Source organism: Neodiprion lecontei, chromosome 5 (genome assembly GCF_021901455.1).
Source record: "Neodiprion lecontei isolate iyNeoLeco1 chromosome 5, iyNeoLeco1.1, whole genome shotgun sequence".
Classification (NCBI taxonomy): Eukaryota; Metazoa; Arthropoda; class Insecta; order Hymenoptera; family Diprionidae; genus Neodiprion; species Neodiprion lecontei.
This window is the reverse complement of record NC_060264.1, coordinates 36,220,298-36,243,932: the sequence shown is the minus strand read 5'-3', so window position 1 is coordinate 36,243,932 and position 23,635 is coordinate 36,220,298. Positions and strand designations below refer to the sequence as shown.

At 40.0% G+C, this 23,635-nt stretch overlaps 1 protein-coding gene across 2 annotated transcripts in view; it reads right to left on the bottom strand.

The window, feature by feature from the left end:
• Nucleotides 1-5,098: 5,098 nt before the first annotated feature.
• The window catches only part of LOC107217233 (metabotropic glutamate receptor 7-like), a 76,732-nt gene continuing 58,195 nt past the window's right edge, over nt 5,099-23,635 (bottom strand). For both annotated transcript variants that reach the window (XM_015654650.2, XM_046739822.1), the window contains exons 7-17: nt 23,022-23,176; nt 17,534-17,785; nt 12,336-12,491; nt 10,339-10,465; nt 9,928-10,039; nt 8,834-9,057; nt 8,445-8,725; nt 7,398-7,702; nt 7,137-7,265; nt 6,632-7,039; nt 5,099-6,441 (exon numbers count right to left, since the gene is read on the bottom strand). In XM_015654650.2, the coding sequence (XP_015510136.1) occupies nt 6,845-7,039; nt 7,137-7,265; nt 7,398-7,702; nt 8,445-8,725; nt 8,834-9,057; nt 9,928-10,039; nt 10,339-10,465; nt 12,336-12,491; nt 17,534-17,785; nt 23,022-23,176 (1,936 nt within the window). In that variant the 3' untranslated portion in view covers nt 5,099-6,441; nt 6,632-6,844. The remainder of the gene's footprint in view (nt 6,442-6,631; nt 7,040-7,136; nt 7,266-7,397; nt 7,703-8,444; nt 8,726-8,833; nt 9,058-9,927; nt 10,040-10,338; nt 10,466-12,335; nt 12,492-17,533; nt 17,786-23,021; nt 23,177-23,635) is intronic.

Here is a 23,635-nt window from a genome sequence, read left to right as displayed (position 1 = left end):
GCGTCTCACCGCGGTTATCCCTCAAGACTCTGGGATGTCACGATATTCATATGGAACAGTAACGTCCATTGGATATTTTCCAGGCATTTATACATTTACAATTAGCTGGGATTTTAGGATACGCGTGGGACATTATAGGCGGTATATTGCGCTATACATACACTAAATTTTGTGTATGCATATACATACACAAGTTGTACATTAATATTTATCATTTTTCTATATTTAATTACATCCCTAGGTGATCGCATCTTTGGCTTTGTTTATCTAATTTGTTCACACTGCATTAATGGAAAGGAAGTAAAGAATTATTCTCAAAACTCTCCATGTACCACCATTTTAACCGGTTCACATCGATGCGGTGTACACATGGCCAATATATGGTATATTTACATTTGGTGTATCTATCATTTATACTTAACGTATATTCTTAGTATGCAATACTGTTTGTCTGTTCGGTTTGGGCTACATCACAGAAAGTGACATCGCACCAAAAATAATTCAGGAGCAAAACATGAACGGCCAGAATGATGGTAGCCGATTAACAGGGGCGACGAGATCAGTTTTTTATATCCATATTTCGAATAAATAATTTTTCGCACTCGTATCGTAATGTACTGTATCCGTGACATTTCGCAATTCTAACGTCCACCCCGTACATAAATAGAATAGGAAAACTGTAAAAATGAAGAGCAGTTCTGCCATTCAGAGGCGGGATTCGACAACTCAGTGGAACGGAATTAGCATACTAGTTATAGATCTGCATACAAACGGCATTTTTATAAACATGGCGCAAACTATGCCATGATTTGAGTGTATGCGCATCAAAAACCTGCTATAATTCATTTTCAAAACAAAACTCGTCAAGTATCATATACGTATATATAGTGCACCTATTAAAGATATTTATCTTTTTAATGAATGTTTTTCACTCTGAATTGTCTCTGTACAAACGGGCCATCGTGTATATACAATGTTTAAATTATTCAGACTACGATACTATAGTATACATATCATTATAACGATAGATATTATATTTCTTCGGCGATAGCGATCTGCGGTTCAAAAATGGCTAAAACTAAAATTATGGCTAAACGTATAACTATTAATCCCAGTTTGAAACACATCGTTGCCACTATACATGAAAGGTATGTAAGATAATGTAAGTTTGCTATAATTGTCTCGATTTGACACTTCGTATTTACTTCCACATATACCTATACCTATATATTATAACATTCTTACGGCTGTTTCCAAGACGTCAAATTAAGTATATAGTTACGTATTAATAACTAATATATATGTATATATGTATAGATATATATATACATGTGTGTATGTATAATTACTTATAAATATACTATATATAAGTCAACAGTGATTAGTTCGACTCGAAGTTTCTTTTTACGTTTATCTAATAATAGATCTCTGATGCCGAACTTTATAGCTGCATGCTATAATCAACTCTTACCTAACAATTCTTATCGTGCCGCAAGTTCAATTTTTTCAGCTACTTTACTTTTTATCTAGTGCGCAAACCTCTGAATAACGAATTTTTTTGCCATCAGTCGAACGCTACAGGTGTTGACTAAGGATATGTAAACACTGCTAACCCTGCGGGGAAACTCCGCGATGTAACTATGGGTTCATAAGTACCGCACCGATTCTGATTTATCTTACATCTATGAATATTAACCGTTTCGATAAATATTGCCATTTTTTCCTCGTCAAAAGTTGGCAACTATAGCGGATCCGATTTCGCACACTAACGGTAGTATTAGCAGTAGAGTATTAGTATTGGTATTCCCTGTACACGGAAAAAGATTGAATTGCATTGAAATAAATTTATTTTGATTCTTGATGTGGAAACGAATCTGAACTAACCCGCGAAAATATTTGGATTATTTCGTCCCGCGTTGAACTAATTTCAAAACGAAAGAAACCAATGGAAAACGATGAGAGCGTTAATATTCGAGACGTAGTAAACTTGATTCAAGGTAAATTCGAATTTGTATAACAGTGTCGAATAAAAATGGACGGAAGAAAATGGTGTATTACAGATTTGATCGAGTTGAAATTGCGTTACGATTCAAACAACCAAAAGGGAATGCAACCGAATTCTTAGATACACATGCAAAGTAATAGAACGATTAATTGGGAGTGATTCTCGCATCATGCAGTACATTTCCTTGAGAAATTCGGATTTGTTGTCATCATAATTAATCTGTTTGAATGCAATTCAATATTTTTTATCCTTTACTGGATTAGTAGACGTAGTATTGTATAAATACTGATAGGGGTTGTAATACGTGTAATACGTATTAGTGGTAACAGTAGCCGTGACAGCAGTAGTTTAAATAGTAGTAGTGTTGTACGAGATATCTATTGATCAAGGAATGTGGATCGGTGTATTGGAAAACTGATTTATACGTAAGATTTGAGACTACCATATAAACCTAAATTGATGTGGATCTAAGACTACGCATGTATGTGTGTATGTACATTTATATTACAAATCAACTGTACAAAATTTCGACAAGTATCGAACCCGCATAACTTTATACCCTAACTATTTATAGTACATACCTATAACTACAACGTGACTAGTCTGATTTCATGAAAATATTTCGTATATTATCGCGGTTCAGTATTGGCTAACGTCATTTACCGAATAAGATAAAATACTTTTCCTCATTACATCTATTAGCTAAACGTCTAGTAACAGTAACAAATAGAACGTCCAAATATAAATGATGAGCTTGAACATTCGAATCACCTAATTGAAAGAGACTCGCACATTCTAGGCCATATTTACACATTTTCTGAAATCTGCTCATACACATAATACTGGTATGTACTATTATATACATATGATTTTGTAATATTAGTTCAGTCTTAATCCTAAGTATCTACTCTAGTTCGTCTCACCGTTAAAAAAATTACCGCAGATTTAGGGTCAAAATGAGATATTTTTTATAGTGACAGCCGTACTCTTACTGCTACGACGTATAACCAGTTCTTACTAACTATACATCACAGCATTTGGATACGGTTTCTACCAGGAGAAAGAAAAATCACTAATTCGGTATATCCAAGTTGTTGAAATATACAAAAGTACTTGACGCAAGAGTAGCTCATCCACTGCAGAGTTTCCCACTCGTGGTGCCGTATAAGAGAGCATGAATCTCGAGAAAAGGATGCGAGCCTCAAGCGGCCCGGAAAATTGTGAAGTCTATCTCTAGAACAGTATATGGAATCATACAAACGGGGACAGTGATTCTGAATTTTCAGGCCATGTCGGTTATGTCGGCGATGCGGATTCAGTCTGCAGTGTCATTGTCGACCGGCCGCTACTGGCTGAATTTGCAATTACCAATGTAAGCGACTTATGTCAAAAAGATTAGCCGTACCGGAATCACTGTCTCTGTCTGTACAGTATCGACGATAGTGTCTGATTTTATGCATCGAAGTACGCCTGCTCTGCCGGTTATTCAGATCTATCAAGTGATGATCACTTTAAGATGACTCCGGAACGCAATCACTGAATACTACGGCGTTTACTGGAAAACACCTTGTATTATATTGATGCATGGCTGTTATCCATGGTATAAAGGTACCATGGATATACGGAATATGGTTAAATTGGCGGTGGTTAAACAGAGAATTATTCTGTCAGAGAATCTATCTTCGTTTAATCAGCTAAATGGTAGGGAGAAATTTATCAGTACGGGCGGTCAGATGCGCACGCGCACTAGGTAATACATCTAAACCCTAACAGTTATTAAGCCCTCACCCTTTACGCTGTTCTCCTTTCCACCGTATCCTCAAAGGGCGTCGTTGAACTTCGAAACTGTGTTACTTATTGTGAAACTATTGTACGGTTGTGACGTGTTCATTGTTATCGCATCTTTTGTATATTTCATTCTCGGTTGCATGCCGGATTCAGATTCATTGCTCCAGATAAGTAAGCTACTCGTTCGTCACGACTTCTCTGCCGAGAGTTTTCCCACCACTGCATTTTAGTGTATTACCGTAAAATTCGGTATATAACTTATACAAGTTGACCCACAGGCTATTCACTCCCGAGTATACTAAAAATAAGAATGGTTTTTCAATAAAAACTATCGGCTGAACAGGGCAAAGGAGGCTTGTCGCCTTTGCGACGGGAAGCATACAAGTTGCGGAATAATCCCTCTGATGCCCGAGGATTATTCAGCGATTCGTCTCGAACCTTACCTTAGCGCAGTGGAGCTGTTCTACATATTTTTATAAAGCGTTCGCACATACAGAGCCTACTGCAGTATAAAAATGAATTTAATGGTCGAAAAAACTTAAGATTCGGCCAGATTGAACGACGGTATCGAAAAGAGAGTTTGTACGATTATATACATTATCGAACCTTGCGTTCAATCGTCTGACTCACAGCTCTGATCAGAGAAATGTGCAGAAAGCAGGGCCAGCGACTTAAGGAATCTTAGGGTGTAGAGTTCTTTCAGAAGATTGTAGGGGAGGGGGGACTTGACAAACACCGAGTTTTTGTCTTGACTATAAGAGGGTGAAATAAAAAGGTATGTTTAAAATTTTTCAGATTACGTGTATCACGAAAAAAATGTAAACCTTTTGCGATGAAAATGTACGCACAAGAAACTTTTCGCAGGGACCTCAATCTTCCGCAGAAGGTCCGTTGAACGTTCACATTTTACTCAGTACATGCACTACCAGAATCTCAAAACCTGCGGAAACATTTTTTTTACTTGATTTTTTGTCAGTCATTACAAAAGTTTGATTTACGTTAAAATTTTACCGCTCTCCTGTTGAAATTTTATGCTGTAAGAGCGAAATTAGAATGACAAGTATATTATCAGTCAGTATAGGGTTATTCAACAATTGATGTAAATCTAGCTTCAAAATTCTGAATTTGAAACAAGCCTTTCACGATGTGAAATTTCCACACCCTTCACGCAAAAGTCGCTAGCGCTGGTGGAAAGTATAGAGCTTATAGAAATGGAGAGAACAAGCCTATCTCCGTACAATGGACGAGCATTCAGACATGTGAGAGAAAGAGAGAGAGAGAGAGAGCGAGAGAGAGAGAGAGAGAGAGAGAGAGAGAGAGAGAGAGAGAGAGAGAGAGAGAGAGAGAGAGAGAGAGAGAGAGAGAGAGAGAGAGAGAGAGAGAGGAACATGGATTGTCTATCGCGCTGGAGGTAAGCATGCGCAGTCGAGACAATCTACCACCGCAGTCCGTGAGGACTGATCGTAATTTAGGCTAGTTTAAAAAGATATGGTTCGAAATGGATCATTACTTAAATAGTAAAACTAAATCGTAATGATCAATAAGTGTATTGTTTGTAAAAGGCACGAGATCAAAGGACAACAACTATCGTTTCACAGATAAGTCAAATAAAATAATTTTCTGCACAAGCACGTCATGGCAACTGATTATAAATAAATAGAATATGTACTTCTCCTTCGCACTTAGGATTCCGAAAGTTCCGGTTCTTAGAGGTAGTATATTTGCCAATGTGTAGAACGTGTAGTTCGGCAATACGATAGAAGTATCTTTCTAAAAAATCTTGAACAACTCATCCATAACAAAGTTTAAGAAATTGTCTACAACAGAGTATTTCTGAATTTACGAAATCATGATAATGATATTAACTTGCAAAAGCCTCATCGTGATCAAATGATGAATTTCACTACACATTGTTGCATTAACATACGTTTTTATCACATCGGCCGCATTGTGGTAGTTGCAGATAAAAAATTGTGAAACAAACATATTAAACTTCTTATTTTTGCCAACCAGTAGCCACGTCGCTATATGTACACGCGGTGTATGTATAATTAAACGTCACATCATCGATCGTTATAAAGATTATTTTTCATCTTCTACCTTATTATGCAAAGGATTAATATTTTTTAATACGATTACTGTATAAAGATTTACTACGATTGTCGTTTTTTCTATTTGTATAGAATTACATTCTAGCCGAAAAAATGAAGAGTTATTAATACTATGTGAAAAAAATTAAGCTATGTCACCTTGAATTTTGTGTCAGAAGTTTTGTTAAAAATTCCAAAATTACTTTGTATTCTCCAGTCAACGTTTCTGTGTTCGAATGACGTTCATAAATTGTTAATCTTAATTCCGCCGTAATGCGCGTGCGCTACCTCCAAGGAAACAGATGATTTTGCTGTCACGGTCACTTTCACGGATGAGCAGCAACGTGAAGCATGTCCTCTCCATTTCTATAAGCTTTATGTTGTTAAGAATTCGACTGGAGACGATTCCTGCAACGTCCATGTAGGATATCCCTATGCGGTTGAATTGTCGATCTCGTCCAATTTCTTGACTTCGTACTCCAGATTAGATTGCATAGAAACCATCGCGGAGATGCTCGGCACGTTTGTCGATTTTTCATTTTCCACGGAATCGTTTGACTTGCACAGAGAAAAAAAACAAACAAATTATTCAGCCACCTGTACTCGCAGCGTTTCGACAGTCACGGATTTTTGAGGCGCAACGACCTTTACAGACTGCACATATTGTTATCGTACTATGTAATATGAATTGCTTGAATTTTAAGTATCTGGCAATGGACGATGAAGGCTAATTGTATGTAATGGTCACCTGCACAGAGCCAGATGCGGATTCATCGCGACATCTGTTCGACCTGTTGTGGGTGGGTGGCGTTGGAGTATCCGTTAGTTCGGACAACTCAGCCACGGTTGATAATATGTTGTCATCTTGTTCATACACCTCCTCATTCATCTGCAACATCGCCAGATCATCTTCGCTTGATGAGCGATGTTCCCGACTCTGATGAAGGTGTATCAGAGCTACCTAGCTGACGGACGATTCTTCCACCGACGGGCTTGCCAAGGCTTGCGATTCGCCGTTCTCGTGTTTCAACTCACCGCGAGCCTGTCTGGTCGGGCTACTTCTAGAACCGGATGTTACACTTTGCATCGTTTGACTTCTCGCGCCAGAAAATCTCATGCTGTAGGCAGGCCTGTTCGCTCCTTGAGGCTGAGCAGCCTGTAAAATAATTAGAAATATTTGCTTGACTTCAAGCGACATTCAGGCATGTGAGACAAGTACATGCACTACGAAGAAGTCTGGATAACTGACTTACGTTCGTCTGCCCAGGTCTGACATTCTTGTATGGCTGGAACAGGACTATATACACCTTTGGCGTGAACAGACAGCCCAGAGCAACGGTTGCCGAGATGTTGATGCACATGCACATACTAGCGATCTGGATCTGTTGGATAAAGTTTGATTTGTCTTTTCACAGCGGGATAATTTTATACCTGAACGCGTTTGATCCGCCTATAACGTAAAATACTACTTTTCATCGAGTACAAGTGAGATATGTTTACCTTACAAGTCTTACCTTGTAATCGTTGTTGGTGCCGAAGTAAATCGGAATGAAGGCAAGCCATACTATACATGTGGAGTACATGGTGAATCCAATGTATTTGGCCTCGTTGAAGTTTTCAGGTATCTTGCGTGTTTTGAACGCGTACAACGTACACATGAGGATCAGTATCATGTTGTACACGAGAGACATCATGAGGGAGAAGGTTGAAACGCGGCAAGTTAGAACAGCGGTCAACGGGTACGGATAGATTTCCTTGGTGTCTGGAGGCTCGATGATTAACCATACTATCGCTCCGATTAGCTGGACTGCCGTAATCCCTAGGGATATACAGAGGGAGATTCATAATGTAGGTTTTCACAGAATATAATTCATTGCGACTCAACCGCATTAGGTGTCGCATCGTAATAATGCCGCCGGGATAGCGCATAGACTGCGGTTCACTGCAAAGTGGACGGTTACGGATACATTTGTATATCGCTTGGACCGAGGGGTTAATCACTCGTGTAATCTGGTGTATATTTTTTCGGAAAACTTGTGAAATCTCCTGAAATCTTTTGAAATCTTTTGAAATCACTGTAAAAATGTTTTGAAATCTTTGAAAAAATTCTGTGAAATCCCATGAAGTCTTATTTAATCTTTTGAAATCTCTGAATTCTTTTGAAGTATTCTGAAAACATCTGAAATCTTCTGAAATCTTTGTAATTTTCAAATCAGGTGTACATCAAATCGGTCAGTGATTAACCGCTCAGCCTGGACTAGCTATAGGGCCCGTTTCCGATTTCGGATAAATTACGTCGATACTGGCGGTCTGAGCTACTTGTTTCCCGGTGTCTAACCACAGTTCAGGTTCGAGGATCCGGATTTTTTTTTAACATTGATAAGATGATGATAGAATGATGAAGAAAAAATACAAAAAGGAACGTGTTACAATATTTAGTAATTATGGTAAAATCTGAAATGGAGCTAAGCAAACTTATTGTTATTCCAGGTCCACATTTCCATAAATCATTGCGTCAATCGGCATAACTTTGAAAGCCGAGTGCTTGCTTCGGAACTCACCAATAGCAATGGCAACTTGGCTTTTCGGCGATGTGTACGATGGTCGTTTAATGCTTTTAATCCCCTGATTAAAAATCCGGGAAATCCGATTGGTTTTGGTGAGTATGGCGCTGTAGCAAATACTCAGACACAGGCCTAGTCCTATCCGAAGGTAGGTGCAATTCCAAGTGGTCGGTCTGCTCAGTATGATGAAACTCATTCCGTAACAAGAGAGAATACCAACGAGAAGAACGTAGCAGAGCTCTCGCCCGGAGGCCATGATCACCGGGGTGCGATTGAATCTGTCGTTGAAAGGATTTCGCTCTTTAGATTTAGATGAAAGTAGTGCAGAACACTATAATCACAATGCCGTGGTCGTTGCTGTATTGGATAGTTTCAATGAAACCGACCTGATGAAGACAGCTGTAGTGAAGAGGGTGCTGAGAATCCCCACCGCAGCAAATGCTAGAGGAACGACTGCCCAGGGGCTCGTCCAAGGTATAACTTCAGCCGCTAACTTTATGCACCGAGTTTTCGTCTTGTCAGGAGCGTATCCCGGATCACAGCTGCGGCAAGTGTCGTTAAACACGTAGGCGTCTTCCCGACAAGCAACGCAACTCCAGCAACAAGCTTCCTGAAATGATTTTACTCACTGATTCGAACGACTGTAATAACCGTGGTGGATAAACAACTCGTGCGGACGAGTTGAGTCGCCCGAAGCGACGTGCACTTTTGCTTTGGTATTTTTTGATCTACTTAAAAGAACCTCACGATAAGAACTGCGTAGGTAGACGTGATTCACTTGAGTTCATAAAATCGAGCACCTTGGCAGGGCAACGTGTGATTATATCCGAAAATTTTTTCAATAATTTGCACCTCATTTTATTTGGAAAACTCACAAGTACACGGAACAGGGTCAGACCGCGGAGGAATGAGATGTGAAAAAAATGTAGAAGATTCGGTTGAAATTCCGCGTTGGGCTTTTCTTATATTCCCATCTGGAAATTCCCCACGTGATGTGAAATGCCTACGCAAGAGCCCTTTAAAGTATGTCTGCATTACACATACGTAATATTTTGCTTACATAGGTAGGTATATACCTATGTATAAATACATAATGTACATTCGTTGGTATAGATTTTTGCGGCACCTCTATGCGAGAGAACATCAATTTCCTCCGTGTCAATGAAGATATATAGATGTACTCTCGATATTACTTCGATTCGCGGTGATAACTTTGTATCTCCACTCTCACATGTTGCATACGATAGCATTCAGTGGCATTCTATTCCTGGATCTTTACTAGTTACTCAAGATCTTTTTCCTTGCGACAAACCATGTTTATCTTACGTTTACCATGTTAAACTAACTGGGGAACATTTCTCTAGGTAGTAGCTATATTGCTCTTTCATCCTTCCGTATACCATTGCGATAATTGAAACGTTTCTATAGTACAATATAATGGAAAGAGATTGACGTGCGATCTAGAAAATGACGCAATCACCTGAAAATTTCTGACGTGACCAAGAGGACAGTTTTCGCTACACGTACTCCGTGGGATGTTTTCTTCGCCGGGACCCGTCGCCCATCGTGTCATGTTGACGTCAAGCTCGAGGCTAGAATAATGCATGGCTACCTTAAAGAAGTTCACCAGTTTCATCTATTACATTGGAAATAATTGAAAATTAAACAGGATGTTTGTACAGTACATTATCATCTTACCCTTAAATTCTGAAGAATTTACCTACTTGGTTCGTGAGAACCCAAGTTCCCTGATATATGGGCTCTTGCAGGAGGCACAGGTTTATAAAGTCAATAGCAATAGTAAAAATCATTGGAATGTTCTCCTACTTTGGTCTCACACGCTTGCTATTAATGTGTCACCTATGGAACTATCCAGGGAATCGAAACTTACATTTCTTTCCAAGTGCCGATTGGAGTGTAATCGAATCGTCCTTCTTCGCTATGTTGGTACTGATAAATATTGTAGAAGCCAAAAGCATCTCCGTCAGAATTGAACTTTATCTCAGTTCCTTGGCGCCCTGAAAGTGAAAAATCTATCGAAACTAGATTCAGACAAGTAATTGTAATAACTTTGGAAAGTGGTCCAACACTTAGCCATTATACCGATAAAGGTGGTATACCTTGGTGTTACAAGTTGCCTTAAGACGAACAATAAGTGTGCTGAATTGATGTAACGTTGCAATAATAGAATAGCAGAACCATGCTAAAAGGTGACCCCAAACTCGAGAATCTGAGTGAGTGCTTGATCAAAATTGAAGATGGTCCTTAATCATTCCCTGACAATTGGTGGGAATTGCACCAATTTTAGTTGAAGGGAAACGGAAAAAGTGGAGATGTTTTCATAAAAATATGTATAATCATGTATGTACAATTATTCGTATAATTTTTTCATCGCAGACCTGTGTTATCATCGGTGTGGATTCAAATACTTTCATACCAATAGCTAGGTGTACCTTTACCCAATCGACGCAAAGAGCAGTCCACGCCACCTCGATTTTCGTCAAGTTTTTTAGTATTGGGGCATGCAATGATTCTCTGCCGCATTCGGAAAGAGCTTGGAAATATATTTTTTTCCAAAGCCACTATAGAATCGCTATTTATAAGCATGTGTGTTTGTGTGTAAGGTGACTTATACGACGTCACCTATTCGTCCAATTGGTGTTGACGCAGGTTTGTGGATATCGATATGAGTTTCCAGCTGCCACTCTCACGTTAATCTATCGTCGATTGCATGTATCCTACCCCCGTAATGCTTAGGCATATTTCCTGCATATCATGCATGAACTGCGTTGAATATTGCGGCAAGGCTACCCATATCGATTATGGTAACTGCAGCTACTTGCCACTCATGATTTGGATGTTGAGAGAGTGCCAAATTGCTAGTGAATCCTTAGGCGAGGTCTTGCTAAACATGGACAACGACTTTGTTGTTTATTGAAAGTATCTATCTTAAAAGTCAGTTAGTTCAAAGCGTCGAATCTGAGTAGTTTCGTTACGGCGCGTATAATACAATTTAGGTATATTCGCGTTCTTCAGTAACGTCACATGAATCGGGAAAGTGGCGTGAGAGCGAGTAATATTTTTTGCACCGTTCACAAATTGAACAACCCAAGATTTTTACTTTTGCGAGATTCGAAATTACGTTCGCGTAATGATACGCTTGAGAAATGAAATATAAACTCTTTGACATGCAACGCATTTAGACAAAGAAATGAGACAGTATTATATCTTTCTGGGGAAAATTTGGAACAATAACCAGAAGAAAGAAAATAGAAAAGAAATATATAACATTACAAAAGGTAGGAGGAAGAAGAGATTCCTAAATGAGCGAATTGAGCTTGTCTGCTGTAGGTGACAAGGGTTTACAATATTGAAAAAAACTACCCTTTTCTTACAATGAAAAGTATGAATAACTGCAAAACAGATGCCCGATGTAACCGACACAACGACAGGCTGGGCCGTATATTCTTTTGCTACACCGTGGAGGGACGTGTTTACTTCTTACTTATTTTTCGGCGCTCTTCCGTTACAAGATCAGACTTTTGTTACTGTTGCATCAGAAATTCACGAGATAGCTCACGAAAAATTGGCCGAACACCATACTCATGAAAATAAACTTGACCAAATATATCGCAGCTCAGATAAACTTATTTAAGTTCGGGAAGCTTAACCGTTTGTGCTACGACTTTTGGACTGTTTTGGAGCCCGTGTTGGTTTTCTTCTATTTACTGTTTCCATGCACAAGCACCGCCGCCCACATTCGTCCTAGTCACTGATCTCTGTACTATAATAGATATCAGTGGTCCTGCTCCTCGTACGCTACCGTTGTGGATTGTGAAGATCTGGAGGCGTGATGAATTCCTGCCGAAATTGTATAATTATACTCACCGACGAAAGTCACGTTGTGGATATAGTGCAGAAGGTGTTGTCCTTGCGGAGCCGGCCTAAGGACGTCGCAGAGATAGTGAGCCGTACCGCGACCGCGGACGCACTCGTCCTCGATGATGTTATGAACTGCGTAGGCCATGGCGTAGACAGCGTCAACTGGAAGCATAAAATGAATATATGAAAATTTATATGGCCGATCCAACTGATAATGGTCATACTCTTGTAGTCGTCGTTCAGGAGGAAACTACAGTTCAAGGAGTTACGTAATTGAAGTAAATTATCTTGGTGTGATTTGCATATAATCAATTAAAACCGAATGCAAAACACCCGGTTTCATAAATATCGTTATTGACCCAAATATCATATTTTTTTAAAGAATCGCTAGTTCCAAAGTTCCAGTGAGCGTGGAACTTAGTTTGCTGTAGTCATAAAAGTGATTTGTGACCGTTGTCGGATGTATGGCGTCTTTGGTCGAATAACGAGAAAAGTTTCAAATCTTTTCGTTCGACTGATTGATTGACGAACTGCTCTCGATACGAAGAGTTGGTCACCTCCGCGGTCAGTACAACATTGGTGGATTTGGACATAACGGATTCCGCAACCAAGAATCTCGGGAATCTTGATTGCTCTGCAGGAGAATGAGAAATACAACTTTCAGGAAAAGTTATTGGAAGGAGAGGTTCCGAGAATAAGGAATCGTTCCGCAGTACCAATACGGAGAACTAACCATCCAGATTCCCGTCAGCGTTGATATAACTAACCGATGATCAGCCAATTTTTGCCCACCCTGCACGAATTAGGTACTCGTCAAAAGGCTGACTAATCGAGGTTTGTCTACCAGTGGATTCATGGGACAATAGATGCGACTAAGCAATCATTATTCACGCTCATGACCATTATTATATTGAATTAGGAATAAAAAATTAAAAATGTATTTTTAATACCTAAAGTATTTATATTATATTTTAACAGGGCATTAAATTTTTGCTATAACCTGATGTTGATCATTTTTTTAGGGTGCTAGGTTCGATAAGGCACTACACGTGTACTTGAATAGTTGGAGTAGTAGGTAAATGGGACTGTTGTTTTGAAGCAAGAACAATTTTTTCCAACAGATCTTTGCAAGGTTAGATTTTCGAAGTCTGTGGGGCGTGCGTAAAGTGCGCCATTTCTGAAGAGTTCAGTAAAATGACACTGGTGCATGCGTTCAATTGAAATCATCAATTTTAAACGTCATGGCTTTCTTGGCGGACGCGCCAACTAAATGTTGCGCACTGACTACGCACCGCCAGAGATATCATTGCGTTGTGCTTCACCTGAAGTTTGCGCGTTAAGGGTATGTTTCGTGTAGCCGAACCCATGCCTCTGAACCTACGACTGCCCTTGATCTACTTCTTTTGAATTATTATGTTACATTCGTTCGCTTCTCAAACCAAACTTTCCTTTACGGTTGTTGAAAAAAATATCTATGTGAGACACACGTCTCACGTGCTATATCTGACTTCACACGTCAGGCTGCGGGCTCGTTAGAAATCATCCACGTTCCGCACTTGTAACGCAATATAAGTTCCAAGCTCTACGAAGTTGCGATAATGGATATTGTAGATCGTTTTCAGACGCGAACCACATGTTGAAACAAAGCCAAAGCTACGAGTTGAAACACCATTCGTAGATCGAGCGAATCGAGGCAATTCTCTTAGCAGTAAAAAAGCAATTTACGAAACTTTCTGCGGAATTTCCGTGACTCGAACCTTGTCATATGCGTCAAATATTCAGTAGAGCCACGTTCGCTTCTGGCACGCTGGCGCTGCGTCTATTATAACTACGTGTATAAAGAAAATTCGAATCGTCCGAAACACACGTTGGTTATATTAAGTGTATCAAGTGATTCATTTTTATTTGCTAAAAGTTCACGATCTCTCGACATTTATAATTGAGGGTAACGACCTGTTGTGAGCTCATCACCAAAATGACTTCAAACAATTCGCGACGCCTCCTCTGTGATTTCGTTTTGTCGGCTTCTCTCGCTACCTCCTTGTCAGCTGAGATTTTAAATTACGTAAACCAGGATTTATTCGATGCCAGGTGGGTTGGTGGATGGGGTTCGGTCCGTCGTAATTACAGAGGGGGACGACTGCGTTTTATGATTATAATAACTAAAGTAATAACGGCAGTAGGATTTTTCTAAAACAGGTGCCGCGTTTTCTCTTTTCGTGGAATTCACCCCGTAGTAAAAGCTCTCGGCGTAATAATAATAAAACCTCGACTTCTTTGCACGAAATTGGGTTGGTAGTGATGGGGTGGGGGGGGGTGGATATCACCCGGAAGAGAACTCACGGCTAAAAGAATGACAAAAAGACAGAACGTAAAGGGAGGAGAAAGAGAGAAAAAGTGACAGGAAGCATTGAAAAACCAGGAGTGAAACGGTAAGCCGAAAAAGCTTCATGTAAATATTATGTCTGGTACTTCTTACAATTAACTGAAATCAGAGTGACTTGAGGTGCGCAGCTAGCTTCATACTCCGTTTAATGCCTATTTTGTCTTATTTCTTTTCTCTTGTGTGTATAAATGTAATTGCGCCGAGATAGCTCTATTATTGGGGAATCTTGTTTACTAGTGGGTTTGTATAAATAAATAAATTGATAAGGCGATTTTTCGAGTCCAGTGATGTTCGTTCGACTCATTGTCATATAAATTTGCCGAAACAGAAAAAAACGGAGTCGGGATAATCACTTGCACAGTCGGCAAGGTCGGTATTAGTCTGATTCAATTGAAAAACATTTTATCCAGGTGACTGATTTCTTTCTTATCAAGATTAAATGGTACGTTGGATAAAACTGTTCCCTGCATATCCGGTTGTTTTTACTCGATGGAATGTGAAGGAATACCTACACTTTATTATAGCATCTTACGAAAAAAAATTTAACGGTTCAGCCGTAACTGTGAGTCTCATACATTTTCAATAGTTAGGGTGATCGACTTGAATTAAGATTAGATCAGAATGGACCATTACTTTTACCCCTGTGCAATGCAACCAATGGAAGAAAATTAACAACCAAAGAAAGAAAATAGAAAATAGAAAAAAAGATTATGTCTTAAAATTGATTACTGTGCCCTCAATTGGACTGATTCCATACCTATACTCTTAGAGTTGTTAAATCAGCCAGCGAACGCTGCTGGGCTACAATAAATATACCTAAGTATCTGAGTAAAGTACAATGAAAAAAATTATTATCATTCATAGATAAAGACGTGAAAAGAGAACAATCTTTTCCTGACCGTTCAGGTGATTATCGAGAGCATTACCGTTCCTTAATTCATTTGCTGTATTGTTCGATAAATTTGTTCTGCTCCCTAAATATTTTATTCCCATTATTCAACTCCACAGCCTATTTATTCTCATTATTTTTTCGCCTCCAGTTAGTCTTGGGGGAAATCGAATCGGGGTACACCACGGTCGTATACACAGGTCCGGAAACTCTCGTGGCGTGGGTGGGTCTCTTATTGAAGCTCAAGTTTCAAAAATTCGCCGCTAAAGTCAGAGCGCTGCAATCTCGTAGTAGTCGAACGTAAATAAACCCTGGTAACCTAAGAGCACGCTCATCTGATTGCTAGTCATTATAATTTATTGTCTTGAACATCACAGCGGTCAAAGATGCCGTGGAGTTGCTTTGTGCAAAATTGCACAGTAAATCGACCTGCCTCTGTTGAAATATGTTTCGCAATTTTGTTTGTTTTGCACGTTTCGATAGTAAAATGTGAAACTGATTTCAGAGACAAGTACTGAACCTCGATCGATAACATGTGTTTTGAATTTCAAGGTTATATTTAATTTATACTTATTCAAGGTTAGAATTTCAAGGTTAGATTTAATTTTTACTTATTTTATTCTATCCAAGTAACATATTCACTTACTGAATTTATTAATGGACAAAATTGGGGCACTGGTATACATTGAACAAATCTAAAAGAAGTAGGTTAGGTGCCACCTTCTACGAGATTGCAGCGCCTCGGCGGTAACGGTAGGTTTCCGAAATACACCCCGCCTCACTAAGAGACCCACCCCCACCACGGGAGTTTCCGGACCTGTGTATACGACTAATGCGACCGAGGGGTACACATGCGATGATTGATTTTGAAACGAAAGCGATGTCTAGGGTACTGATCTAGGTTGGTGTATTGCAGTACAAGCCAATAGTGCATCTACTTACCGGCTGTTACCGGGGCGTACGGCGATATCAATCTGAATTAGTGGTTACCCTGAAAACCACTTCAGCTTCAGATTCAACCTCCGTATGTGTACATCAACCTTTCAGTCAAATGAATTTTCCATAGAGCGCATACGAATACGATTAATTAATCCCCCGAGGACAGGAATTCTCTCGCGCGATATGGTCGCGTGCGAATACGGAAAGGAGAGCACAATCGAGCTATCAAGTGTCGTATTGTACGAATGGAGGTGTAGGTTCCAATTATTTATTCCAATTAAGTGAGAGCTAATTCAGCGAAGAGAAAATTCTCTGTACCGCTTTCACAAAAATGTTTGCCTAGAAAATTGTCCAGTACATAGGAAGCGATTCGTAAGTTAATTGTAAGAACGTCGCCGGAAATGACGCATCACTTTATGGACCAAAACTCGCAATTGCCGCCACCCGCGTTACAGTCGAGGAATCATTCTTGACTTTCATGACGGAGGTTTCACCGTATCACGTTTTATTTCGCACGACCTCGCATATGCCTACAAGGTAACATATGTATGTAGGAATCTTCCCGGCGGTGTATGACATTTTTATAACAATAACAAACTCTGTTGAAGCAAGAGTCACAAGAGGTTCGCTTCCATCTTAGCTGGGGAATGTAAACCGTGTATAATATTGTCGCGTGACTTTGCCGAATCCCAGCAGGATTCACCTCGGGAGCCTCGAGCATCGAAAAATTCATTTTAAATCCGGTCTGCAGGAGCGTTCCCAAATATTACATTATCAACCGATACAAGATTGATCGAATTCCCCTTGCAGTCTGAGATGATTGGCTCTACGATTTTCGCGAGCGACGTTGTTATCGGACCCGGCACGATACCTGAAGGGGAAGTGAGAAAAATAAATCTTAAACATTTCTTTCGACGAATTCAAAACAAGGGAGAATTGCTTCTGTACACAGATGTTGAGATAATTGTTATAGCGATGCTTCCGACTTACCGACGAAAGGTACGAGCCCTTCTTGCTCGTAGTCGATCAGCTCCTCGTCGCCTGTGCACCTCTTAGATCCGGGGGGAATCGTGGGTCCGAAGCTACACTTGTGATGCTGGGACCAGAATTCTCGGTACCAAACATTACGGCAGTTGATCACTCTCCCCGGTAAGACTGGATGTGGTAGGTTTCTCTCCGATTGCTTGGAACAATCATCCTCGCCTATTCGCGGCCTCAGGCTTCTGTAGTATCTGTCAAAACCTGTGACAAGAGACGTCAAGTAATACACTTATACTGATTCCCATCCACCCCCCAGCGATCGTTAGGCAGGGCGTATACTGGTTGGTTTGTATGGAACCGATAATGAATAGCCAGTGAATTAAGTTTTCAACCAGACCGACGCTACGTCAGGTTTGGGAACATCTTGTTTTGGTTCACCCGACGTTTCCAACTTTCAAAATTCTTGTATTCAGCGATCTTGAGCAACTGCAGTGCACGAAATATGTGTATATGCGGAGAGGTTTTCTCCAAAGAAGCCGCTTGAACTAGCTTAATTTTGATTCGCCGACGTCCATGCTCGCAGTCCGGTTGACAAGTACACTGAGAAAAATTTCATTTGTCATAGTAACTAGAAAAATTCAGTGAAACAGGTATCGTTAAAAGAACTGTTGAAATTACGAAAAACCAGTTACATGTAACCATTTTGCGCTATTGTCGATCCTTTTTTGGTAATTGCAACGAAAAATCAGTTTGTTCGGTTTACTCTACTTTTTTTTAGTTAAATAAGGCTTTAACGTTAATTTATTGTTGCACGAGCATGAAATTTTCGTATCAGTTATAAGAAAATATAGTAAGAACGATCGTAATGAGAAAGAACAGTAACGGATACTAGACTTTGTGGTAAAGGCTAAAAAACTAATTTTCATTTCGTACCTAGAACTATATTTTGCGATTGTGGTGAAAAATGAAAATAGTTATGGACTGAGCGTAACCGGAACTAAAAATTTCTCTCAGTGTGACAGTTAACCATAACCTCTTGCCTATCAAAAAGGGTCGGCTCACGCTGCAGTCACGATCATCTACATACGCATTCCCCCACAAAATCCATGATATCTCCAATGAAGATCTATGCGGGTATCTAGTAGAACTCTAAATATAATAGATTTCTAATATTTGTAAGATCTCATAAGATTGAAGTGCAGATGAATAATAGATAGGCAGGACGACCATTGGAGGTTCAAATTCCTTCTCCACAAAATCCATAAGACCTTTAATGGAGATGTGTGTAGATATCTAGTACAGTTCTACTAGATGTATAACAAGTGGATATTTGAATCTCTTATGAAGCTCTAATGTACTTCATTTCGGTTGAAACGGACGTCTTACAGAAGCATTGTATATCCATTATGGATGTCCGTGGTACGTCCATAACAGGTAAATGTTCGGTGCGGGTATTACGTATATTCCGTTGACACTGCTTGACGAAATAAGTTGGATGAATAACCAGCGTGCAGACGAACAATTTTTTACCGGTCCATGAAAATGATCTACCACATAAAACTCTGACGAATTATATCGACACCAACAGCTAAATTCCACGGCTATCAACGTTGAAATTATCCCGAGCGTGATGGTCAATGTAGCGCAAAGATGTAGGAACCAGTTTGTCCCTTGGAGCTTAATATTAACAACGTTACAGCGGGCTCTGAGAGAGTGCTCTAGAAGCGTACGAAGTAAGCTGTAATTTGTGTCATATTATCAGTAAGGAGAATTTATTTTAAAACATTCGAGTGAAGAGGCGCTTTGGGTCCTGATCCCTCTCCCTGGATTTCGAGCTAAGGCAAATGAAATCGGACTAGCGGCTGGCAATTCATTGCGTAAAAGCCAAAGCACGGTTTTCCGCTCCTCTTCTGCCAGCTAAAAGGGGCATGTGGTGTGTACGGGGGTCACGTCAGGTGGCCACCTTGCTTAAGTGGTAAGCTTCCTCATTCCCTCGCATCTCTGCATCGCGAAGTAGCCAACGTCGTTTTGTCCAACTACAGTCATCCCCTGACGTAGGTAAAAAAAGACCCCCGAACCTGTTGTTGTATAAAATATTTGGCAAGCCAGGGTCTAACAAGGAAGGTATCCCAGTTCGATCTCTCCGATTTTATTTCTTTTGTGATCTGATTTCAAATATGGTCTAACAAGGCGGGTATCCCGGGTCCATCTCGCCGATTTCATTTCTTTTGGTTTAATGGCGGATAAAAAAAAAAAAATTAAAAAAAATAAATAAACAATATACGTATCGCTTAGTTTTTAGTCTACTATAACATAATGCAAAAGAAATCAAATTGGAGAGTTCGATTTGGGATACCTTGTGAGAATTACTCCAAGTGACTGAGCTTTTTATTTATACAATGCACGGATAAATCCAGTTGACGGATCGCGTCAAGTTTGCCGAAATACCGCCTCCGTGCATCTTATAACCAACCACCATAGCTCCATTTTCAACAATGAGTGAGATATTATTAGACTATTTCTCACGGCGAAGATAAAATCTGGCGCCAACTCCCACGTCCTGCACGGTTGCGTCCGAAGGCCGGATGAAATTTATTATCTCTGTATAGAGTTGCAACGGGGCTCGTAAATTTCTAACTTTTCATGCAAAAAACACCTCGAACACTTCACATCCGCGTAAACGCGTCGAGTGCAAACGAACAACTGATGCGTGTTCGTTGAATATCAAGGAATGTTCGGGTTCGTTGAGCTTCTTTTACGGTTTTACTTTTCCCCGAGGGCTGAAAGGAGCCTAGGTTTGTAGGTCGCCATCTCTCCGCGTGGTTGAATAAATCACTCGCCCTCCCTCCCTGCTATCGGCTCCGCTATTGTCGTTCCTAGATTTATGAACTTTCCAGCGTGAAAGGAAAATTGAGCTTTCACTAACACCTTATGAAATTAGCTCACCGTCCACCAGCTACTTCTCGATCTCGCACCTTCACCCTTCGGTTTACCTGCCCTAATTCCCTTCTGTTTACCCAATCAACATTTCTATTTCACGCTCGCCAAGATGTTTTCTTTTGTAATTTTTCTTTTCACGAATCACGAATGCTGAAACTTAACTTCTGCTCATTTTGTTTCATTACTTCAATAAAGGTTATATTTAAGTGTCGTGCCATCGTATATAGTTTCATTTGATTTCTCGATAGGCGTATGTATCAGATCCGATCAACGTATTCCCGTTATGGGACCGATAATTGAGTACAACGATACTGTTGAGCGTATACATTTTTTCTTCACCATCTTAGTAGTACGTCGAGAAACTGTACAATAAACGAATACATTTGATGTTATATGAAACCCCGAAGGCTCTCTGTGTTAATTCTGCACCCCAAGTCCTCCACGTTGTTCGGTTACGCCAATCCGTCTAGAACTCGAGGTTCGTATTTCCGTATGTGTACATCGGATTTGAGTTGGATTTACCGCGCGTGAATCTAGAACCACCGGCTTAGAATAACCGCAAATAACGCTTCCGTTCTCGGCATGAGTATCCATAATACCTACACGGCGTATCCATAATACCCGTAAAGGGCAGGCACCTACCCGGCTTTTGTGGACCGCACATCGACTCCCATCTCCGCATGAGTTCATCCTTTTTCTACCATCCCCTGATCCCGATAGTGTGTGAGGAGGATATTATCCTCTCTGTATCCGTGAGGACTTGTGCATCCAGAGGCACACGTGCGGGTTTTCGCAGACTCGCCTCGCTCCGATAAATTATACTCAGATGCTTTATATATTATACACTTATGTATATATGTATGTGGAAGGACGGCGGAGTGAAGTGAATTTTTTCAAAACATTTCCCTAATCACCGCGTGCGAGAGTAAAATTTTTCTCCCCAATTTTCCAGTTCACTTTAGCCTATAGAGCCTAGCGATAGCAGATATAAACAAAGTTTCTTCGGGTCGATGTTTTTGTAACGAACCAGTTATGCATGCACGTATCACAGTTGTAATGTCCATGAAAATAGCAACCATAATAAATAATAACAAGAGATTCGAGTTAATTGTAAAATGGATAGAATCGGTAGAGTTTAAGGTGTTATGGGACTTTTTTTCAACCAAAAGTGAGTCTTGGTGAGAATATTGAACAGTTAGCGATGAGATAAAATCTGAATAGGAATGAATCATAACCAAGTTGATAGGATAGTTCGTTTTGAATAATAATAATGCCAAAAAGTTGTTAGTAAATTGTTTAAACAAAAATTTGTATAATAAATCTCTAGTGAAATGTTTTGTATTTCATTAAAATGGATTCAAACTGAAAGCAGATCCCAATCAGTTTGAATTATGTTTTTTGCAACTAAAGCACGGAGTTGTGGCTAATAGATGCTGGGAAACAATTGCAATTGAAAACAATAATGGCTATAATATTTTAATAATACCGAAAGATCCCAAGTGCAGCTTGATAAAACGATCGGAATATAAACATACGATACCTATGCGACAAGTTGTACCCAAGGCAGGTATTCTGGGAGCATATTATAGCAGTAAATCTATCGCGAATCAGTTGGCATCGTATCAATGCAAATGGGCTTTTGTGCGTTATCGACGAGTTTCCAATGAAGTGCACCGCAGCCACCAGGCGACGATCTTTTTTTTAACGTTTATGCACGATTCAACCATTTCTACGTTCGCCCCCTTCTGAATATTAATTTTTATCAACCGCATGATTATACACTTGGACGAAATTCTGGATTTGCTTCAAACAAAATGAAATAATTTGAATATGAACCTATTGAATAATTTACTTGATGTGAGCGAGAATATTTCAATTCATTCGATCGAAATCTGTTTCAACCCAATAAATTTTCATTTCAAGTAATCAAATTTTCTAATCGGTTCGCATCGACAGAGATTTTATTTCTGGGTGTCGAGCATAATTGAGTTCCTGAAGTTAATTATCTTAGAGACGCTCTTATAAGCAAACACATACTTGATGTAACTATTGTCGTGATGAATGCAGCGCAGCATTATTAGGGTCATGTAGTACTCCTACTTTTACCGACCGAGAAATCTCACCCTTTTCCTTCCTATATTGAATAAACAAACTAACGAAAAGGGTTTCAATTTCGACGGTGCATCGCTCTTTCTTCGGGGAGTTCGGGAAAGTTACTCATATCTCGAAAATCGTCAAAAAAAAAGTGTCGTTCTTTGACATGTTTTATTATTACCACATTTCCCGCATTTCTGCAGGGACCAAAAAGTGTATAGCTGAGATACTTTCCGCCATTCCGAAAATAATGAGGAGCAAAATGAGCTATCGTGAGAGTGTTCTCCGATTATAATATTCAGGTCGCCAGACGAGAACTAGGAATTACAATAATTTCGTAAATAAGAGATGCTCTCACGGGCGCACGGCCGAGCGTTTGAACGGTTTGCTCGGTTGGTAATGGTAGGAGTACGACATGACCTTAAGATATCGGTTCTAGCATACAGCATCGTTTATTGAATACCTTCCAGGGAGTTTCGGCGGGGTAGGATAGTGATGGCTCCTTCAGCTGCGAATTCTTGATCCCTGACGGGGTAAACCTTGGCTCCCCAGGAGTCACTGCCGATCCAGAGGAAGTGACCAGTGCGGTTGGCCCTGACCGTTGCTTGGAGAAGTTTCCTGGAATAAGTAGACCATTTGGCGTGAATGCATTGATTGTGACAGAAAAACATGACGTTGTTTCCTTTGTTGTTCGCGAATCGGTGTCCGCGGAAATTCTATGCTTCTTCCAAAGAACTAATGGACTGTATACACGTGCAGTTGGAACGTTGTAATAGCAAACGGAACGCTCAAATCTGACGCATCACGACCCAATTCCGACGATCCTGACTTTTGGAATGGTTCTTGACTTGCTTTGAATAAAATCAACGTCAACGTCTGACGCTGTATTGGAAATGGAGTGACGGTATTTCGTGGGTATAGAGGGTTACGAAAATTCACCGGGGCGTGACTAATAGCAAGAGTTCAAAAGGCTCGAAAGTGTATTTCCGAACACAAAATTGACTCCGGCGTTGCTACTTTCCTCTCACGTTTGCTCTCAAGGTATATAACTCAAAACACGAAGAATATACAAAATTA